Consider the following 16,963-nt stretch of genomic DNA (forward strand, 5'->3'; position numbering starts at 1 on the left):
AGCCCCTGCCTGCTGCTCCCGGGAAGAGCCGAGCCAGGAGATGATTCCAGGCCTGGGACTTGGTTGGCTCCTCACTGTGTCGACTGGCACCAGGCTTGATCCCAGCTCCCTCCTGGGATGTGAGATCAGCTCAGCACAGCTCACATGTGTCTGCCCCATGCCAGGAGCACCCCCGGGACTGTGTGTCCACCCAGTGCTGGGAGTGCCGGGCGGCCCCCTTGAGGCAGTATGTTTGCCCCATGCTGGGTGGCCCCCTAGGGGCCGTGCGTCCGCCCGTGCCAGGAGTGCTGGATGGCCCCCGGGACTGTACATCTGCCCTGTGCTGGGAGACCCCCGGGGCCATGTGTCTGCATAAAACTCATTAGCAGGGAGCTGTCTGAGCCATTACCTTCCCCTCCAGAACTGGGAGGACAGGAGAACCCCATTCTCATTGAGCTGGGCTTCTAAGTTACCTGGCTGCTCCCAGAGCCTTGCCCAGGGCAAAGGTACTCCAAGCTTTCTTGGCTCATTGGAATTGAGTCGGAATCATCCCCTGTGAATCAGCGTCAGGGCTTTTTGAGGGTTGATTCACTGAACAAACAAATATTCCCAGCTGCTGCCCCTTTCGAGTAGGGATAGAGAAACCACCAGCCCCAGAGGCCAGCTGGCATGTCTGCGCCCAGACCCCGTCGTTGGGTTCTGCTCTGTCGCTCTCCACTCCCCGACCCGCCTGCTCCGTAGCAGGAAGTGAGCCCAGCAGCATCTGCTTGCCCTTTGGAAGGGGTGTTTGCCCAGTCCTGAGGGTAAAAACCTCCCGTCTCTCTCCCTGGCTGCAGGTGGCTGGGGAAGTGGTGCGGGAGATCTGCGAGCAGATGGGGATCAGCGAGCAGGAGGAGATCCAGGAGTTCACTCTCTTTGCCAGCAAGAACGGTGGCAAGTAGAAGGGCGGGGTTTGCGTTGTCCTGGGGTAGAGTCAGATTCCTGATGGGATCCCTGATCAGTTACCTGACTGGGGGGGGCTTTGGCTCGGCTGGGAGCCTCTCTGACCCCTCTCCCTCCTGCAGGGCTCCAGACCCACAGGCTGCTGAAATCAACTGCCCGCCCTAGAGGCAGCTCTGAGGTGCACTGTGAGGAGGGGGCATGGCCTGGCTTCGTCCCCCTCCCCTTTGTGGGTGCTTCCCCCTGGGGCTGCTAGCAGGGAGCAGACCCAGAGCAGCGTCGGATAGCGCAGGGCTGGAACTGTGCCTGGCTCGTCAGCTCCTCCTCCCCACGTGCTGGCCCTGTCGTGATGCCGCTGCGCCCCAGACTGCAGCATCAGCGACGCTGCGATGGGAACAAGCAGCGGCTGAACGTCCCTCCTGGCCTGTTGGCGTTTGCTGCGGGCGGCTGCTTTCTAAACGCAGCGTCTCCGGCACAAAGTATCATGGCTGCCGCTTCCCCCACGAGGGCTGGGGAGGTGCCCTTAACTGATGGTGCCTCCCTGCTTGGGGTTCCCTGGTTTGACACCTACCCCCAAGGGCTGGGGGACCCTTGTCTGGTGGTCCGTGTTGCTTGCTCCTAAAGCTGGTCCTCCCCTTGAATGACTGGTGGCTAGTGCTGTGTGATGCTGGGGGACTGTGTGGGGGTGAAGAGGCCGCCTGGTGGGTTGCAGGTGGCTGGGGTCACTTCCCACCCCCCCAGAGTTGCTCTGAGGAGGCGGTGACGAGGCTGTGCGTGTACAGGGAAGGTGGTGAGGCCGGTGCGCCAGGACGAATACATCCATGACTACCTGCTGGAGGACAGCTCGATGATCCTGGATTTACGCCGGCTCTCCTGGAAGACACCCCTGCACTTCGAGAATGAGTTGTATATCAGCATTCACTACAGTCAGGTAACCTGCGGAGTCAGCACCATCCGCATGAGCTCCCTGAGGCCCACCAGCCACGGAACAGAGTCCAGAGGCACGGTGCCTACTGCTAAGGGGCTTCTCCAAAGAGAAAACCACACACTGCTTGTGGGCTCTTGGGAACTCCTCCGAGGGTCTCACACAGGTACCATTCATGCAGCCCAGTATCCCACTTCCAGGAGTGGCCAATAGCTAATGCTTGATCCAAGGACAGAAGCCCCTGTGTCCTCCCGGGCAGTAAAGCAGGGGGCAGGCAGCCAGCTTCTGGACTGAAGCAAGAGATCTGGGTTGGTTTTTGTTCCAGTTTGTGTAGCTGCTAATGTTCCTAATGTTCCCATCACTGTCTGATCCTCCTTGGTGCCTGACCCCTCTCCCCCCTGGGGAAGAGCCCAGTACTCACCCCAGCCCTGTGCGTGGGGCAGCCACCCTTACAGGCTGCTGTTTGCAGCTGTATTGGCTAAATCTAGTGTTTTGGTATCAATGAGCAGACCTCTCCAGCTTCCTCCTCATTCCCTTCCCCTGCTTGGAGAAAGCTGCTCTAGAGATCCCCGTCCCATTGTGGAGGCTCACGTGCAGCGCCATGGGGTCTGTGAAGCAGTGTGCAAATAAGAGGCTAAAGAGTGCAGTGCAGGTAGCTAGGTGTGAATGATAGGGAGCCCAAGGATCGATTGTGGGGTCTGTATGGTACAGTGAGCTGCTGGTGCCTTTTGGCCAAGTACCTATGAGAACCAAGAGGGGCCCTCATCCTGCTGTCCTGGGCCCAGGCTGGAGCTTGTGGCCTGACATCCAATTAGAGCTGGGGTGTGAGGACAAGCAGAGCTCTTTGCTTTGGGTTCCTGCCATCCCTGGCTATTTGCATCTGCCAGAATGGGGCTGGGAGCTAGGTGTCTGCTCTAATGCACTCTCAATAAGAACTCCCTGCAGTGCAGATTCCAGGCCTCTGCCACGGGAGGCCATCCAGGCCAGTTCTTAGCAGCTGGCAAACTTCCCCAGAGCCCCTGTGCTGTGGTTTCTCTCAGGTGCGGCACGATTACCTGAAAGGGAAGCTGTTGCTGAACTACAACAGTGAACTGGAGAACCAGGTGGGCACCATGGCCCTTTTCCAGCACTGGGCCAGAGGACTGGGCTCCCCACCATCCAAGTAAGTCTGTCTCTGTAGGGTTTCCAGGGGTAGCCAGAATGGACCAGAGTAGTGCTCTGGGTAGTCCAAAGTCCTGTCTTGATGCTTCAAACCAAGATGCAAGAAACCCTGCAGTGGATAATTATGAATAACCTGCCTGTAGGGGAAGTTCCTTCCTGACCCTAGGCACTTGATGGCTGGCTCACGCCTGGAAGCATGAGGGTTTATATCCCTCTTACACTTTTAACTGACCTGTGAATATTCTCAGTAGCCACGTAACACCTTTTAAAAAAAATTCTACTAAGCTCTTACCATCATTGGTACTTTGTGGCAGAAAGGTTACGACGACTTGAGTACAAAGAGTTTCCTCTGATCTGGTTTAAACTCACTGCCTTTCAATTGTATTGAATGTTCTCTCTCATTAGGGCAACATTTTCACTAACATTAGGCACCTAAAATACATATTTAGGCATCTAAATAAATGTGGATGAAGGTTGCCTAAAGGAGGATGCAGGGACAAAGGGCACAGAGACAAAGATTCCTTCCGCCAGCTGTGAGCTTCATTTGCAGGCTCCCTTACAGTGTCCTTGGACCCTGAATAGAATGGGGTGATGTTTGCAGAGGTGGAAGCATCTTTGAAATTCCCATAAGCCAGCGCTGGTGGAGATGAACCATCCTGGCTTTGGGGTGCTAGGTGGTCAGGCACGTCTGCTTGAGGGGGAAGCCGTAAAGGCACTCCAGTGAGCCAGGATGGGGGTGAGGTGTAAAGTGCTATTTGGTTTAGGGGGACTGGTGGCTCCTGAGCCCCCACTGGCTAGCTATACCAATATGCAATACCATGTAGTTCTATTGCAGTGTGGCAACCTTCATTCAAATAGTGCTTGTTGCCTTTGGGAAGTAAATTATTTCACAGGGTGCTGGCTTGTCCTTTGCTGGTGGGTACGTTTCTTTCCTGCTGAAGTTTGATGTCCCCATTGTTTCATCTGTGTCTAACTCAAGCATAACTTAGTCCACCTTCCCCCATGGCTGCTCTTAGAAACTGATCTCATGCCCTCTTGATGCCCTCAACTAGTCCTGCGTGGTTCTTCTCTACTAACCCCACATGGAAGTGAGTCAGGGCATGTCTAAGTGAACACTTACTGCCCAGCAAGTCGGGGAGCAAATTTACAGCACTGCAGCCGGCCACACACTAACGGTACATGTGGAACCTGCTGATGCGCACTCCCTGTTTCCTACTGCATGCTGCCGCACAGCAGGGTCCCCAGGGACAACTCGGATGCAGTCAGCTGGTGCGCCATAGATCTGCACCCCAGCTTGCCATGCGGTAACTGTTTGTGCAGACATGTCCTTATGTGCTCTGCTTGTCTGATTAGTCAGGAGTTGATGGACTATGCCCCGAAGCTCGTGCTCCAGCTCATCAACCCACAGGTTCTCCAAAGCCAAGTCAACTGGCTGCTGGAAACCATGAACCCACTCGGAGAGCAGGAGGCAAAAATCCAGTTCATAGGTGAGGCGACTGTGGACAGGGGCCCCTGGGAGAGGAAAGGGAAGAGTCCCGGCACTGCTTGCTGCTTGGGCTTAGTGGATGCCACCTTTGTGCTGGCTTCCTGTTTGCCGCTAGGTGCTATTTGCAAAGTTGGCAATGATCCTTAAAGCCTTGACGAGCCCAGGACCAGGACCCCCCATTCAGCCTGGGGCCAGGGCATTCATCATAGAGGGTCCCCACTTCTGGTCTTGGCTCTCTTTGGAGGCCTGCTAGGGCCCCATGCAAAACCCTTAAGAGCTTTTCAAAGGGTTCTGGTTTTGTGTGTATTTACTGTTCTTCAAAGGACAGGGCATGAATAAAGCCAGCATGGGCTGCAGTGAGGGGATGGGGAATTGCCATTATCACTGTTTGATTTGCAAACAAGTGCTTGGGTGGATGAGCGTTTAGCACTGTCTCACGTATCATTCTGCGGATTTTGGACATAGGCATTAGTACAGTCTCCCTTCCCGCAGAGCATGTGATCCAGCTGCCCCTCTTCGGCTACAACTTGTACCCCATGGAGCGCTGCAGCGAGCCCAGGATTCCTCTACCCTGCATCCTGGCAGTGAATAGGGACCAGATTGTTGTCGTGGCCAGCAGGTCCCAGGTATGCTGCCCAGAGCGCCGCGGTCAGTAACTCACTACTTCAGCCTACTTGTGCATTGGCTTTGTGCAAACTTTCTCTACTGGCTCTTGGACAAGTCAGAGTTCATGGCAGGGAACAAAACTAGTGGACTTTGTCCACTCCCTGCCACCCCCCCAGTGAGCGTGGAGGTAAGCTGGCACCAGGACCGACCCATTACCCTGGTTCGGTGTTTTTTCCATGACGTGTCTTATAGCCCTGCAGTGGCTTTGAAGAGGCTCGAGGGCTGAGCTCTGCTTCCTTAACGTTCTGTATTTACGGGACTGTGGTGAAAGCCTGCTCCCGGGGTGGTGTGTTGAGGGCACTCGGCTCCTTCCAGCACTCCCTCCTGAGCCCCCATGTCCTGCGCTGCAGCAGCCCCTCTGATGGTGGGTTCTCTCCCTGGGCACAGGAGCGCTTCTGCCACATCCCGCTGAAGGAGGTGCAGAGGATGCGAACCCTGCGGCCTTTGGACGACTCCGGGGTGCCGGGCCTGGAAGTGAACTATGGCTCTGTGGATAATCCTCAGACCATGTGGTTTGAACTGCAACAGGTAAAGAGAGCCCTGAGCAGTGCCTGCTACTGGCCATGTCAATGACCATAGTTATTGGAACGATATTTAACCCTGTCTCAGTTGGTTTCTCCCGCCCACTGGTGCCCACGCTTTGTCCAGCTGAGACTGACGGCACTAGAGCCTTCCCCTAACTCAGAGATATAGGGCCTCTGCGGACTACAGTTCCCAGCATCCACTGCTCCCTCTTGAGCCAAACGGCATGGTTGGTTTTGTGCTGGGAACTGTACTCACCCAAGGGCATCCCTGTGTAGTAGAGACTGGCTGGCTAGAGCCACTCCGTGGCCCATCCAGGGTCATGTCCCATCCAAAGTGGCCTGTTTCATTTAAAGATGAAATGTCTTTCCTCAACCTTTACCCTGGTTGTGATCCTCAGAGGTTTCCAGGACACAGCATTACCTTCCCTATCACTATCTTCAGCGCTCTCACATTTGATAGGAGAGCTCGCAGGCTTTTTGCTGGGCAAGACCAGCAGTCAGGCAGGCTCCTGCAGAGGGTGCAGCATGTGACACTGGGCCCTGGTTGGGGGAGGAAATGGCAGCTCCTAAAGCCTTGAACAGGAAAACTGCCTCCAAGTTAGTGATGGTTTTTCCTTGCGTAAGGAACAGGTTCAGGCCTGGAGCTGGCTCTCTGCCTAATGGATTGTATGAAATAAAAAGGAGAAGTTAGTTTAGTGTAGGGGTTATAATTCCAGCAGCAGGCTCTGGGGCGGCTAACCCGCTACGGGCTCATCTGCACAGGTATGCTAGGGTATGCCTATGCCAGAGCTGGTCCCACCCTAGCATGCTACAGACAGACATGGAGCTGAGGCGGTGCCAGGAGCTAACCGCCCTGAGTACATCCCTCGGGTTTCAGGCAGGAATCAACTGGGGGCAGCTACCCTTCTATTTTTAGCACCTCCCGTGCTCAGGGTTAGCGAGGGTTTGTCTGCCTGAGCTGCCACTTACACCCTACAGAGTACAGAGGAAGCGAGGGGATGAATTTGAAGTGCCCCAGCGACTCTGCACCGTCTCCCTGTGTGGATACTCGTAGTCCACAGTACGAGCTTAGCACGCTGAAGTGTATCCACGCAGGGGGAGAGTGCAGAGTCACTGGAGTGCCCCAGCTACTCAGGGCTCCCCCCAAGACAAGCCTGAAGTTTCACTTTTTGGAAGGCTAGAATTAGGACCCCTCATTCAGCTACCAACCTTGTAGTGATTCAGTGAATGTCCCCGTTCTTGCAGCAGCACAGAACAGCCATTCCCTGCCTCCCCCTGTTATAGTGGAATAAACAAATCCCTTAAGATTTATAGCCAGCGACCAGGGTCTAAGCGTTTCTCTTGTCATCTGGGTTACATGTTGGTTCTGAAGTACTGGGCAAGATCTGTAAAAGAGAGATCACAGGTGGCAATATGATTTTACCTAAGGGAAGTGGCATTGCAGGGGGCCTCTGGAAAGGGTTAAAATGGTTCCACACACCCCCTGCAAAACAGCAGCAGTTGCTTTGCCAAGAGAAGGCCTGGGGTTTAAGTCCAGCCCTGCTGGTTTAGCAGAGGTAGGTGGCTGGATGTAGCCTCTGTTGGTGTCAAATTTCCACCTTAGCAGAGGTGAGGAAGTGAAGGGGACGGGATGGGGCGGGGCTGTGGTGTTCAGGGTAAACAGGGAATTACTTCTACTGGGCTGTAATCTTGACAGGCCAAGGAACTGTACCATACGATCACAGTCATCATGCAGGAGGGAGAATCTCAGCCCTAGAGACCCAGGCTGGAAGACAGCTAAGCAGAACAAGGCTCTCCTCAGCTTGGACAGCTTATCAAGCACCCCTCACTCTGGCCTGTGGCAGGGCAAGCCCCATCCACCATCCTATTCTCCAGCCACCTTGTTCTACAGCACACTCCCCTCTCCTGCTTTCCAAGGCTGCCACTGCCTTGACAGGCTGTCGTCCAAGCTGTTTGGTCACCTTACTTCTGCACCACCACGCGCCAGAACCTGAACCTCCACCGTAGTGCTGCTCCTCATCCCTTTCTGCCCCAGGCTTGGTTCGCACGTCACACCCATTCACAGCGTCCTTTGGAGCTGCACGGTCTCCCCAGCCAGAGCAGAGCACACAATGGAACAAGGCCCTGATCTTTCACAAACTGCGACAAGCAGGTGGGGAGGGGCAGCCCAGGGACACAAGATACTGCAGTCCTTTTTTGCACGAACAATAAACTCACACATGGCGGCAGCAGCAGGGGAGTCTGGTACTTACTTGCCAGAGATTTTCCATCACCAAGGAAAAGAAAGGGCTGTGATACGACTCCATTTGCTGGCATTAAATTCCTGAGAGCACCTCTTATCTTAATGTCAAAGAACTGCCACCAGTATCACAGAGCAGGTCAGTGAGTGTTAATGTGCAATTACCATGTGTGCCAATGGTAAGAACGTTGACTGCTACTCAATTTCTTACTGACAGTCTGTTTCTTTTTCCTTCTAATCTAAAGACCTCTGTCTGACCATACCGCTGTATATTTAAATGATGACTACTTGCCCAGTGAACTAAGATACAAATTGCCCTCCCTAACAGAGGGGGGAAAAAAATCAGAATGTAAAAATAAATCCTTAATTTATTTTATTACTATACATCTCCAGCTGGGGGAGAGGTGTTTACACTTCTGTGGGGGGGGGGGGGGGAAATCAATGAAATATTTAATAACCAATACATTATTAAAGTCTCGCTTCCTTCTAGTTTTTGGAGCTATGAAAATAAAACCGTTGGCTTCCATGTGCACTAGGCAAAGAGGCTGTTCTGTTAGTGGGGGCTCAGGGGCACTTTTGGGGGGGTTTGAAAAGCATGAGCAGGTTGGGAATGAACACGGCCCCTTGGGCTGGCTGTTGAAAGCCAGCCTCGATGCTTGATGTGTGAACATTGGCTCCCCACTAGGAATTCACTGGGGATAATGTGATGTGAATTGGGGAAGGCAGCAGTTCCTGGGAGCCAAGTGTCCACACTGTAACTAACTCCAATGACTACATGGGCACAGAGGCTAAAAGGCCTTCCTTGCTAGTGCTGATGGCTCCCACTTCGAGCCATGAACGAATCTTGCACTCTAGCTGCCCATGCTCCAGCTGTTTGCCAGGGGCATGACAACCTCTTGCAGGGTGGGAAGGAAGGAAGGGTTAGGAAAGAGAGCCTCATCTGGAGAGTGCTATAGTGCAGGGTCGTTCTGTCCCCAGCAGCCCATGTGCTAAGAGGATCCACCGCTCTGTCAGAGGGCTTAAATGGCTTTCTGCTTCATTATGTAACAGAGCTGGGACTAGAAGCCAGGAGTTCTGTTGGCTGGCCCTCTCCCTAAGCAACGTATAACATTAACTATTAAATATAGCACAGTATAAAGTATAACATTAACCATTAACTGAAACAAAAACAAAACCATCCTCAGGACAATTCAACCTTCACCTTTGAATTGGCCCCAGCTGCTTTAGATTTGTTGCCTGTACATTCTCTGTCACCCACACAGGCACGAGACAGCCCCACCCTCCCTTCTCCCAGGGCACTGTGAGGAAGAGAAACACTGCAATTGACAGCAGAGGGTCTAACGCCCTTTGCCAGTTCTCTTGTTAGAAACCTATTAATCCCCCTCACGCAGCCCAGGGGGTGCCCTATGTGTTTCCTGGCTGGACCCACTAGTCAGCATGGAAGGAGGCAGATTCTCCTACCCCTTTCAGCTCTCATGGGAGGTACAGAACACGGAACAAAAGCAAACCACCAGGATCCCATGGACTGACAAGCTACGGACCAAGTACCTCTGAGCGCTAAAGGTAGGTAGACAACACAACAACCCCAGTGCTGGGAAGTCTTGGCTAAGCACAGGAAGGCAATCCTCTACTCCCAGAAAGAGTTCCAGGGGATTTTTAATGGCAATGTAAAGCAGAGGCCAGATGATTTTATGGCCGCTTCTGAAAGAGGCTAGTGCACAATAATAACAGCATGTAAAGTACTTACCTTACTGCAGCACAAAAGGCTGCCATGCGACCACGCAGTTCTGGAGCATCGGGGTGTTGAAAGCCACTACTTAGCAAAGTCCCACATGGTGCTGCAGCTCAAGCAGCAAGGGCCCAGGTAAAAGCAGAAATATCTGACACACAATGCACAGCTAACTCATTGTCTGTTTTACACCACCCCTCAAAAACTAACTGGAGCTAGAGCTGCTGGAAATTCAGGCTAGCTGCCAATGGAGGCTGGCTCTTACAGAGGTCTGCACAGAGATTCCAGCTAGCAGCTAATTACTTCTAAGGGAAGAGAAGAATTGGGTGTTCCAAACACTATTGCCCATTCCTCGCCACCAGCTCCTAACATTCAGTTCATCAGCTGGTTGTTCAAGGGACAAGTGACTCTGCTTTTACCCAGGCGTTCACAGTGCAATGCTCCGTGTGTGCTCAGTGAGGTAACCAGGAGCTGCTGAGCACATCCCATGTAATGAAACAGCAGGAACTAGGCAAAGAGAGCCCATCATAACTGTGACGTTCAGTTTATTGTCAGTTTACCATGCACCCTTCGGTAACATAAAAGCCCAGTTTCCCCGAGTACAAGCTATTCAGAAGACTGTTCCATTCCTGGCTTCTGAGATTGCAGGTTGATCCTGCAGCAGGACTAATGCCAGCAAGGCCAGTATCTTCTCTAGGCAGAGAGCCAAGGCAGAGCCCCGCAAAAACTACATGTAAAAAACAATCCTGGGCACACTAGGGTCATGTTATGACTCACTGACTCCCTCCAGTTCAGGCCCTCGCATAAATATAGCAGCAGATGCACCACAGCTACTGGGTCTACGAGTGTCACAGCACCGGGGGGGGGGGTAATTGGCTGTACCAGCAGCAGCCTCCTCTGTCCTAAGTCCCTAGTTTAGGCACAGTGAGGGGATATGGCATCAGGGGGCTATAAGCAAATACTAGGGAAGTGCATCAACTTTGGTGCTGCCCCCCTTATAACACACAACCAATGGGGGGTGGGGGACAACGACAAGAGAGCCTCCAGTCTGTCCAGGCTAAGGCACTAATGCCCATCCCAGTTAAAGAACACACAGAGTTGGCCAGAGTAAAACCAAAATTCAGGGTGTGGGTTTTTTTGTTTTTTTTAAATAAAGCCTGCAGGGGGTCCCCAGCTTTGGGAAAGGAGACGCTGCACGTCCCATCGTCTAAACCTAAACATTTTTTCAAAATAAACTATCCACTCTAGGAACTTAACCATCAGCTCCCACCATACAAACCCTGAGCAAAGCGTGGGCATTTGAATGTGTTTTCAGTGTAAGGCTTCTATTGGTAACATTTAAATAAAAAGACAAGGGGGGGGGTGAGAGGGAGGCTCAGAGATACTTGGGGGGAAAAGTAGGATTCACACCCAACTTGGAATCAGAGTCTGCAATTCTAAGCCCTTCTCAGCCAGCAGCAGGATGCACCACAGCCCAGCTGAGAGAGGCCACAGAGCTATGCAGCCTTGACACACACCAGACCTCTTAGCAAGGGCTGTTGAAGGACTTCATCGTCCCTTAGGCACCAGAGGAGCTCCACAGACAAATTCCCAGGGATCACCTCCCTAGAGATGTTCTCAAGACCACACTCATGGCACAGATGCCGTGGAGAACAAGCAGCAACATGAATGGAAAACTCCCATGTCTCCGTGAGCCTTCAATTCCACTGACTGCAGCCGGGAATGGAAATAGCTGGAGAACCGGCATCATGTTTCCGAGCTGGGCAGCGCTTGCCAGTCTGTCTCATTTTCACACCTGACTCGGGTTTTGAAAAACTCCTTGATGAGTCTCTGTGCTTCTTCTTTCACTGCAAAGAGAGGGGACATCCCCTTTGAGGAGACTCTGGCAGAGTCTACAGCCCCCCCTAGCCCAGGCCATTTAGCACCAGTATATCCCCAGCTGTCTACATGACACCACCCCACAGTCACATCCCCCAGGTGGCGACTCACCAGCCTTGCGGACAGGATTCTTCTCCTCAGTCAGTAAGTGGGAGAGGTGTCGGGCAAATCCCTTGAACAGTTCCTGCAGCGTAGAGAAATCAAAGCGCAGAGCGAAGATTACCCATGGCTGCAGTCACCCTCTCATCACACAATCTGTGTAGGTTTGCATGCCTCTACACAGCCTCTAGCCCCATCGGGCCAGAACAGAAACAATTGTTATTTGTATTACAGTGGTGCTTAATGTTCACAAGTGAGCTCGGAGTCCCGTTGTGCTAGGCACTGTACATATGTGGAGTAAGAGAGAGTCCCTGCCCTGAGCCACTCAGGGTAGAAACAGCCAAGGGCTGAATTTGCTTTCAGTTCCCAGCTCAGTGTGATCCCCGTAGCACCGTGGCAGTCAGGAACTGCAGTCACCACCCACCACTCCTCTCCAGAACAGGTCTCACTTCTTGGGTCACTAAGGCAGGTGGGGACACACCCTACCACCAAGTAGCAGCAAGACCCTGTGGTTAAATATGAACACCCAACAGCATCATGCACCCCTCACCCCATGTCCCAAATGGCCTTAGGAGACACAGCTCTGGTCTCCTCCTGATAGAGAAAGCTGTTGTCTGTGCCCTACCTTGGAAGCAAATTTACCACCCTTGTAGAAAGGGGTCAAGTATTTGACGACAATATCTGCTGTCTCTTTAAGGGACACGCCTTTGGTCGCTGGCTGGATGGTCTTGGTAGTTCCTTCTTTATCAACCTGTGACAAACTCGGATCAAAAGTCACCTTCTTCTTCACTGGGCCCATGCCTTTGCCCTCTGGTTGCGACAGGATGGAAGATGCTGCCGCCCGCAGCCTCTTCGTCACAGGGCTCTCCAGATCCTAGACCAGCGCGAAGAGGAGCAGCCGTTCACGCAGCAGTTTCAGACTCTTAGGCCCAAGCTGCCATGTGAGGCAGAAACATCCCCATGCTACCCAGCAAGCTGCTCCCATAGAGAATTCCGTGCAGGAAAACATTTAGCCAGCTCAGTCCCCTGGAGCCCGGCCCTGGGCTAGTCACGGGGAAGGTACTCGAGGCATTAATCTCAGCAGCCCCGCTGTTCCTGTCACACAGGAAAGGGGCCTTAGAAGAAATCCTGTGAGATTCACCTCCCCAGAAATTGCTGTGTCTAAGTGCTTGGAGGAAAGAGGGATGGGGAAATCTTCTTGAATACCCACTGGGAAAACCCCTTGGGGTGAACCTAGCTAGACTCTGCAGGAAACCAGGCCTTGGATAGATCCACAAGGGCAATTAGCTCTGCTTTTGAGTTAAACAGTTAGTGCCCCACTCAAATTCACCCCAAGCATGGGGATGGTGCTGCAGCCAAGAGAGCCAGGTCTCGGGGCGGTCACAGATGTCAAACCCTGGGCTGGGGCTGCAAGTCAGGGAGCTCTGCCCTTGCTACGTGACCACCCAGTACTGACTGGTCCATAGGGTCAGCTTTGGCTGCTGCCGTCAACTGATAAAGCATCACTTTGCTATCTGTAACGGAGGGGTCAGCACCGCACTTTCATTGGGCAATGGTAATTACCAGGTAGGTATCACTGTCTACATCTCTCAGAGGAGGAAGGTGACACAGAGGTGATGGGCCCGACTGCCAGATGTGCTGAGCACCCACAACTTCCACAGATTTCAGTCAGAGCTGTGGGTGCTCAGCACCTTCGAGAACCAGGCCACAAGTGCCTTGCCTGAGTCACGCTGGGCATTAGTGGCAGAGCCGGGCCTAGATCCCAGGCCTAGTGCAGGCTCCCACACAGACCATATTGCTGCTCTCTGCTGGGGTGGGGACTGGACTACACCTGGATAACTGATATTGCCAGGTGAGGTTTACACCAGGCATGGCATTTCCAGAGAGAAGCTGGGCACAAAGCTGAGCAGACCGAGGTGAGGAAAATGAAATTCAGGAAGGTCTCACCTCATCTGATTCTGGCCTCTTCCTGCCTTGACGTTCCCCTGTGCAGGTTGTTTCGATTTCTATACCAGCCTCATCACAGCTGAGGATGGAGGGAAAGAACAAGATAATTTCTTCTGGTTTGATTATTCAACAACAGGGACTTGCTATGAGATGAAGACTTCACCAGGCTGATATTTAGCGAGTGGCAGAGATTGCAGTAAAGCGTGAACGAGACGCCCTGCCCAGACCAGCTCAGTTATAACACCGATTAAATACTATCATGGCAGCTCTCCATCAATGCAGCACAAAGGGCTGCCTGTGTAATTAGCTAACGAGACACCACTGTGGGATGGACTGGGCAAAGCAGGAAAGAATGGGGCAGGACCTCAGGAGCTCTCACCTTGGTTTTGTCTGACCATCTAATCCTGCTTGTGTGGCTTCAGATCCAGGGTCGTGTTTCGACTCCAAGTCCTGACTTCTCTCAGTCAGTGCTTCCTTCATCTTCCTTGACTCATGGGCTTCCATCTGGGGTTGCCCGGCCATAGCGCCTCCTGAGACATCTTCATTTTCCTGAGGTTCCTCTTTCTCCTGACATTCTCTTTGAGAAAGAGACTGAGCTAGCTCACTCACAGGACAATCGTCTTCCTCTACTGTGACACATCCTGAGGTTTTAAGTCCAGCTTTGGTGAGAGAGAAGAATTTGGAAATGTTCTGGGATTCTTTTCTGGCTGTTTCTGCTAGCAGCTGTTGCTTCTTGGTGAGCTTTGCCTTCTTGGTAGGGCTATCCCACAGGGAGGCATCTGCATCTGGACTAGGTTGCTGTCCCTTCTTGTCATGGGCCTGCACTGCTTCCACAGCACTTTTGTGTACTACTTTGGCCACCCTGTCTTTGCTCTTGACAGCAGAGACTCCGGCCATTTCTGAATCACATTCGCGATCACCTTGCCCATTTGGACTATCTACTTCCCTCTCCACAGGCGTCGCATCACTCTCCTCCTTTGTCTTCAGCAGTTCGGCCGCAGTCTGGAACAAGCTGGAACTCTTTCGAAACCCAGCTCCTATCCGCTTGGGTTTAAACTACAAAGAGAAGGGAAGGAGACAGAGGGAGGGGATTAGAGGGTTACAAAGGCATTGCCAAGGAAGTTGTCTCCCTGTTTACACGCCCCCCCGGGACACATGAAATGGAGACTTGGTTCCTTCCATTACGTGCACATGGTTTGTCACAGGAGGGTTATTCAGAAGTCAATGGAGATGGCTTGTGAATTTATGGCTGGTGAAAGGTACTGTCTGTCAGAGTTCAAGGAGGCAGTGGGCAGAGCCACCAGCCTAACGGCCTGCACCCTCAATTGAAGGAGGGGCCACATGACCCAGAAAAGAAGTGATTCCCTGGAGCCAAACAATGATAAAACTGGAGGACAAAGGTGCAAAACAAGGGAACTGGATGGGCACACCGAGCAGAGAACACCGGACAATGCCCACTGCTCTGCAAAGGAGACCAAGACATCAGTGGATGCTGCCCGGAGGCAAGAAATGCCCAGGGAATGGAGGAAGACCCCTCCAGTCACAGAGAACCTCCCTGCTGTGCTTGGAATGGATGGCCATCTTGGCCAGAGCCAGGAGGAGGCTGATGAGATCTTGTGATATCATGGGGCCATGGATGGGATGGGTATATAGGAGATGGGGGACAAACACAGCCAGAACCTCAGCAGGAGGCTCTGGAGGAGCTGGGAGAGGGGCTGCACTGGGGCATACTGCAGGCAGCTGGGTGCCACGCTCTCCCTCTTGTGACACAAGAGAGAGGTATTGGGGTCATCCATGAACCACACCAGCCATGTGCCCTTGCTTACAGCAATGTGCAGGAGCTGCCAACGAATGGGAAAGAAGCCAGGTTCGCAGCCCTGGCCAGCTGAGCTCCCCACAGCACAGGAAGCAGCAGGACGTATTTCCCCTCCCAAAGTGCTTCACCCTGACCTGGAGGAATCACCCCCCTGGCTGAGGGATAGTTCAGTCCAGCCTTACACTCTCTGACTTCCTGCAGCCTCTCTGCTGAGGCTGCCAACAAAGGTGTAGGCAGTACCAAGAGTGGTTTTTGCAAAGTGAGCACTTGTTCGCTGTACTGAGCCCAGCAAACCCACTTCACAGAGCTATGAAAAGCCATCAGATGGTAACAGCTTTCATCCACCACCGCGCGAGGCTGGGCCTGGCAGCGGGAGAGGAGAGGGATTAGCGATGGGTAGCGAGCTACAGAGCTTAAGCCAGCCAGTCCAGTGTTGCTGAATGGAGTCTGCCAATGACTGCTAGGTCAAGTGTTGGATCTGCCAGCTGTGATGGTGCCATTCTGTAGCACGCTCCTTTCAGGGAGCAAACGCTGTCTAAAACCAGAAGCAGACACATCCGAGCAGCCATGACTGCACAGTAAGGGGGACAGGGGTGGAGGAAAGCTGAAGCCCCAGAATACGGGGACGGGCAGCATGCTTGGTTGAGCAATGACAAGTTAGATAGGAGGGGAGCCTCTTCGGCAAAATACAGTCTGAAAATAAATTACGTTTATGATAAGCAGGAGATCCAGCATGACAAGGGGGTCGAGCTATCCTCACCACAAGAGCACCATGTGCAGGAGGAGCAGGATGGGAGGGAAAACGTTCCACCACAAACACTCAGCCAAAACTAAGCAACAACCTTGCAAAGAACCATACCCCCAAACCCATCGGTCACCTTTTCCTCTTTGCCCAGCTTCACCTCAGGCACATTTTACAGCCTAGCCAAAACCTGCCTGGGCCGGTTTCTAGATCAAACGTTCAGCGTTTTCATACAGCCAGCTGGGCACGTCCTATTTTACACAGCCATAGTACTTCCAAGCAACAGGCTTTGCAATCCCCGTCATCGTTCCGTGCAGCAGCCACCTGTACTCACCGAATAGATTTGGGATGCAGGGAGAAAGCCATCTTCAGCTGCGGGTTCAGACTTCGTCCTGGGGCTGCCGCCACCGCCACCAGCTCCTGACCCAGATGCTGGATACAGCTCCCCTTCTTTCGAGGCTTTGTTGATCTCCGCTACCTTGGGTTGGAAGAGAAGAAGAACACTGCCCAATGGCGGAGTCTTTACGTCTCCCTCTTCCTCAGCATGCATCGCAATCCTCACTGGCAAAGAGCAGGTCTCCACCAAGGGCTGCTCCTGCCTTACGGCCATGAATTACCCCAGGATGGCTCGAGCCAACTGCCTTGCCCAACTCAGGATATTTCTACCATGTGATGATGGCGCAGCCACAGGGTGGTTGGGGCAACCCCCCGCCCTTTTTATTTTTAAGGCTAGGTTGCTCTCCAATGGCTGGAGACGTTTTTTTACAGCACTTCATGGATGTTCACTGAGATGGGAAGGGCCCCAGGTGGATTTCTGATCAACAGCTGGACTG

The 16,963-nt window shown here is 53.0% G+C and overlaps 2 protein-coding genes across 10 annotated transcripts in view; one reads left to right on the forward strand and one right to left on the reverse strand.

Annotated features, from left to right (window-relative positions):
- Window positions 1-8,590, forward strand: part of MYO15B (myosin XVB) — an 80,195-nt gene extending 71,605 nt beyond the window's left edge. Inside the window, exons 59-65 of the mRNA XM_073310453.2 lie at window positions 816-912; window positions 1,701-1,849; window positions 2,884-3,005; window positions 4,358-4,491; window positions 4,983-5,116; window positions 5,544-5,684; window positions 7,377-8,590. Of these exons, the coding sequence (XP_073166554.2) occupies window positions 816-912; window positions 1,701-1,849; window positions 2,884-3,005; window positions 4,358-4,491; window positions 4,983-5,116; window positions 5,544-5,684; window positions 7,377-7,436 (837 nt within the window). The 3' untranslated portion in view covers window positions 7,437-8,590. The remainder of the gene's footprint in view (window positions 1-815; window positions 913-1,700; window positions 1,850-2,883; window positions 3,006-4,357; window positions 4,492-4,982; window positions 5,117-5,543; window positions 5,685-7,376) is intronic.
- Window positions 8,591-10,176: 1,586 nt separating this feature from the next.
- RECQL5 (RecQ like helicase 5) overlaps window positions 10,177-16,963 on the reverse strand; it is a 59,218-nt gene continuing 52,431 nt past the window's right edge. For 7 of the 9 annotated variants that reach the window (XM_073310456.2, XM_073310455.2, XM_073310459.2 and 4 more), the window contains 6 exons: window positions 16,465-16,608; window positions 13,952-14,628; window positions 13,573-13,651; window positions 12,251-12,499; window positions 11,638-11,710; window positions 10,177-11,495 (listed from right to left, as the gene is read on the reverse strand). In XM_073310456.2, coding sequence (XP_073166557.2) covers window positions 11,395-11,495; window positions 11,638-11,710; window positions 12,251-12,499; window positions 13,573-13,651; window positions 13,952-14,628; window positions 16,465-16,608 — 1,323 coding nt within the window. In that variant the 3' untranslated portion in view covers window positions 10,177-11,394. Of the gene's footprint in view, window positions 11,496-11,637; window positions 11,711-12,250; window positions 12,500-13,572; window positions 13,652-13,951; window positions 14,629-16,464; window positions 16,609-16,963 lie in introns of those variants that run through there. The other 2 variants (XM_073310458.2, XR_012154767.2) reach the window with 2 other exon arrangements.

The sequence above is a fragment of the Lepidochelys kempii genome, chromosome 14, assembly GCF_965140285.1.
Source record: "Lepidochelys kempii isolate rLepKem1 chromosome 14, rLepKem1.hap1, whole genome shotgun sequence".
NCBI lineage: Eukaryota > Metazoa > Chordata > Testudines > Cheloniidae > Lepidochelys > Lepidochelys kempii.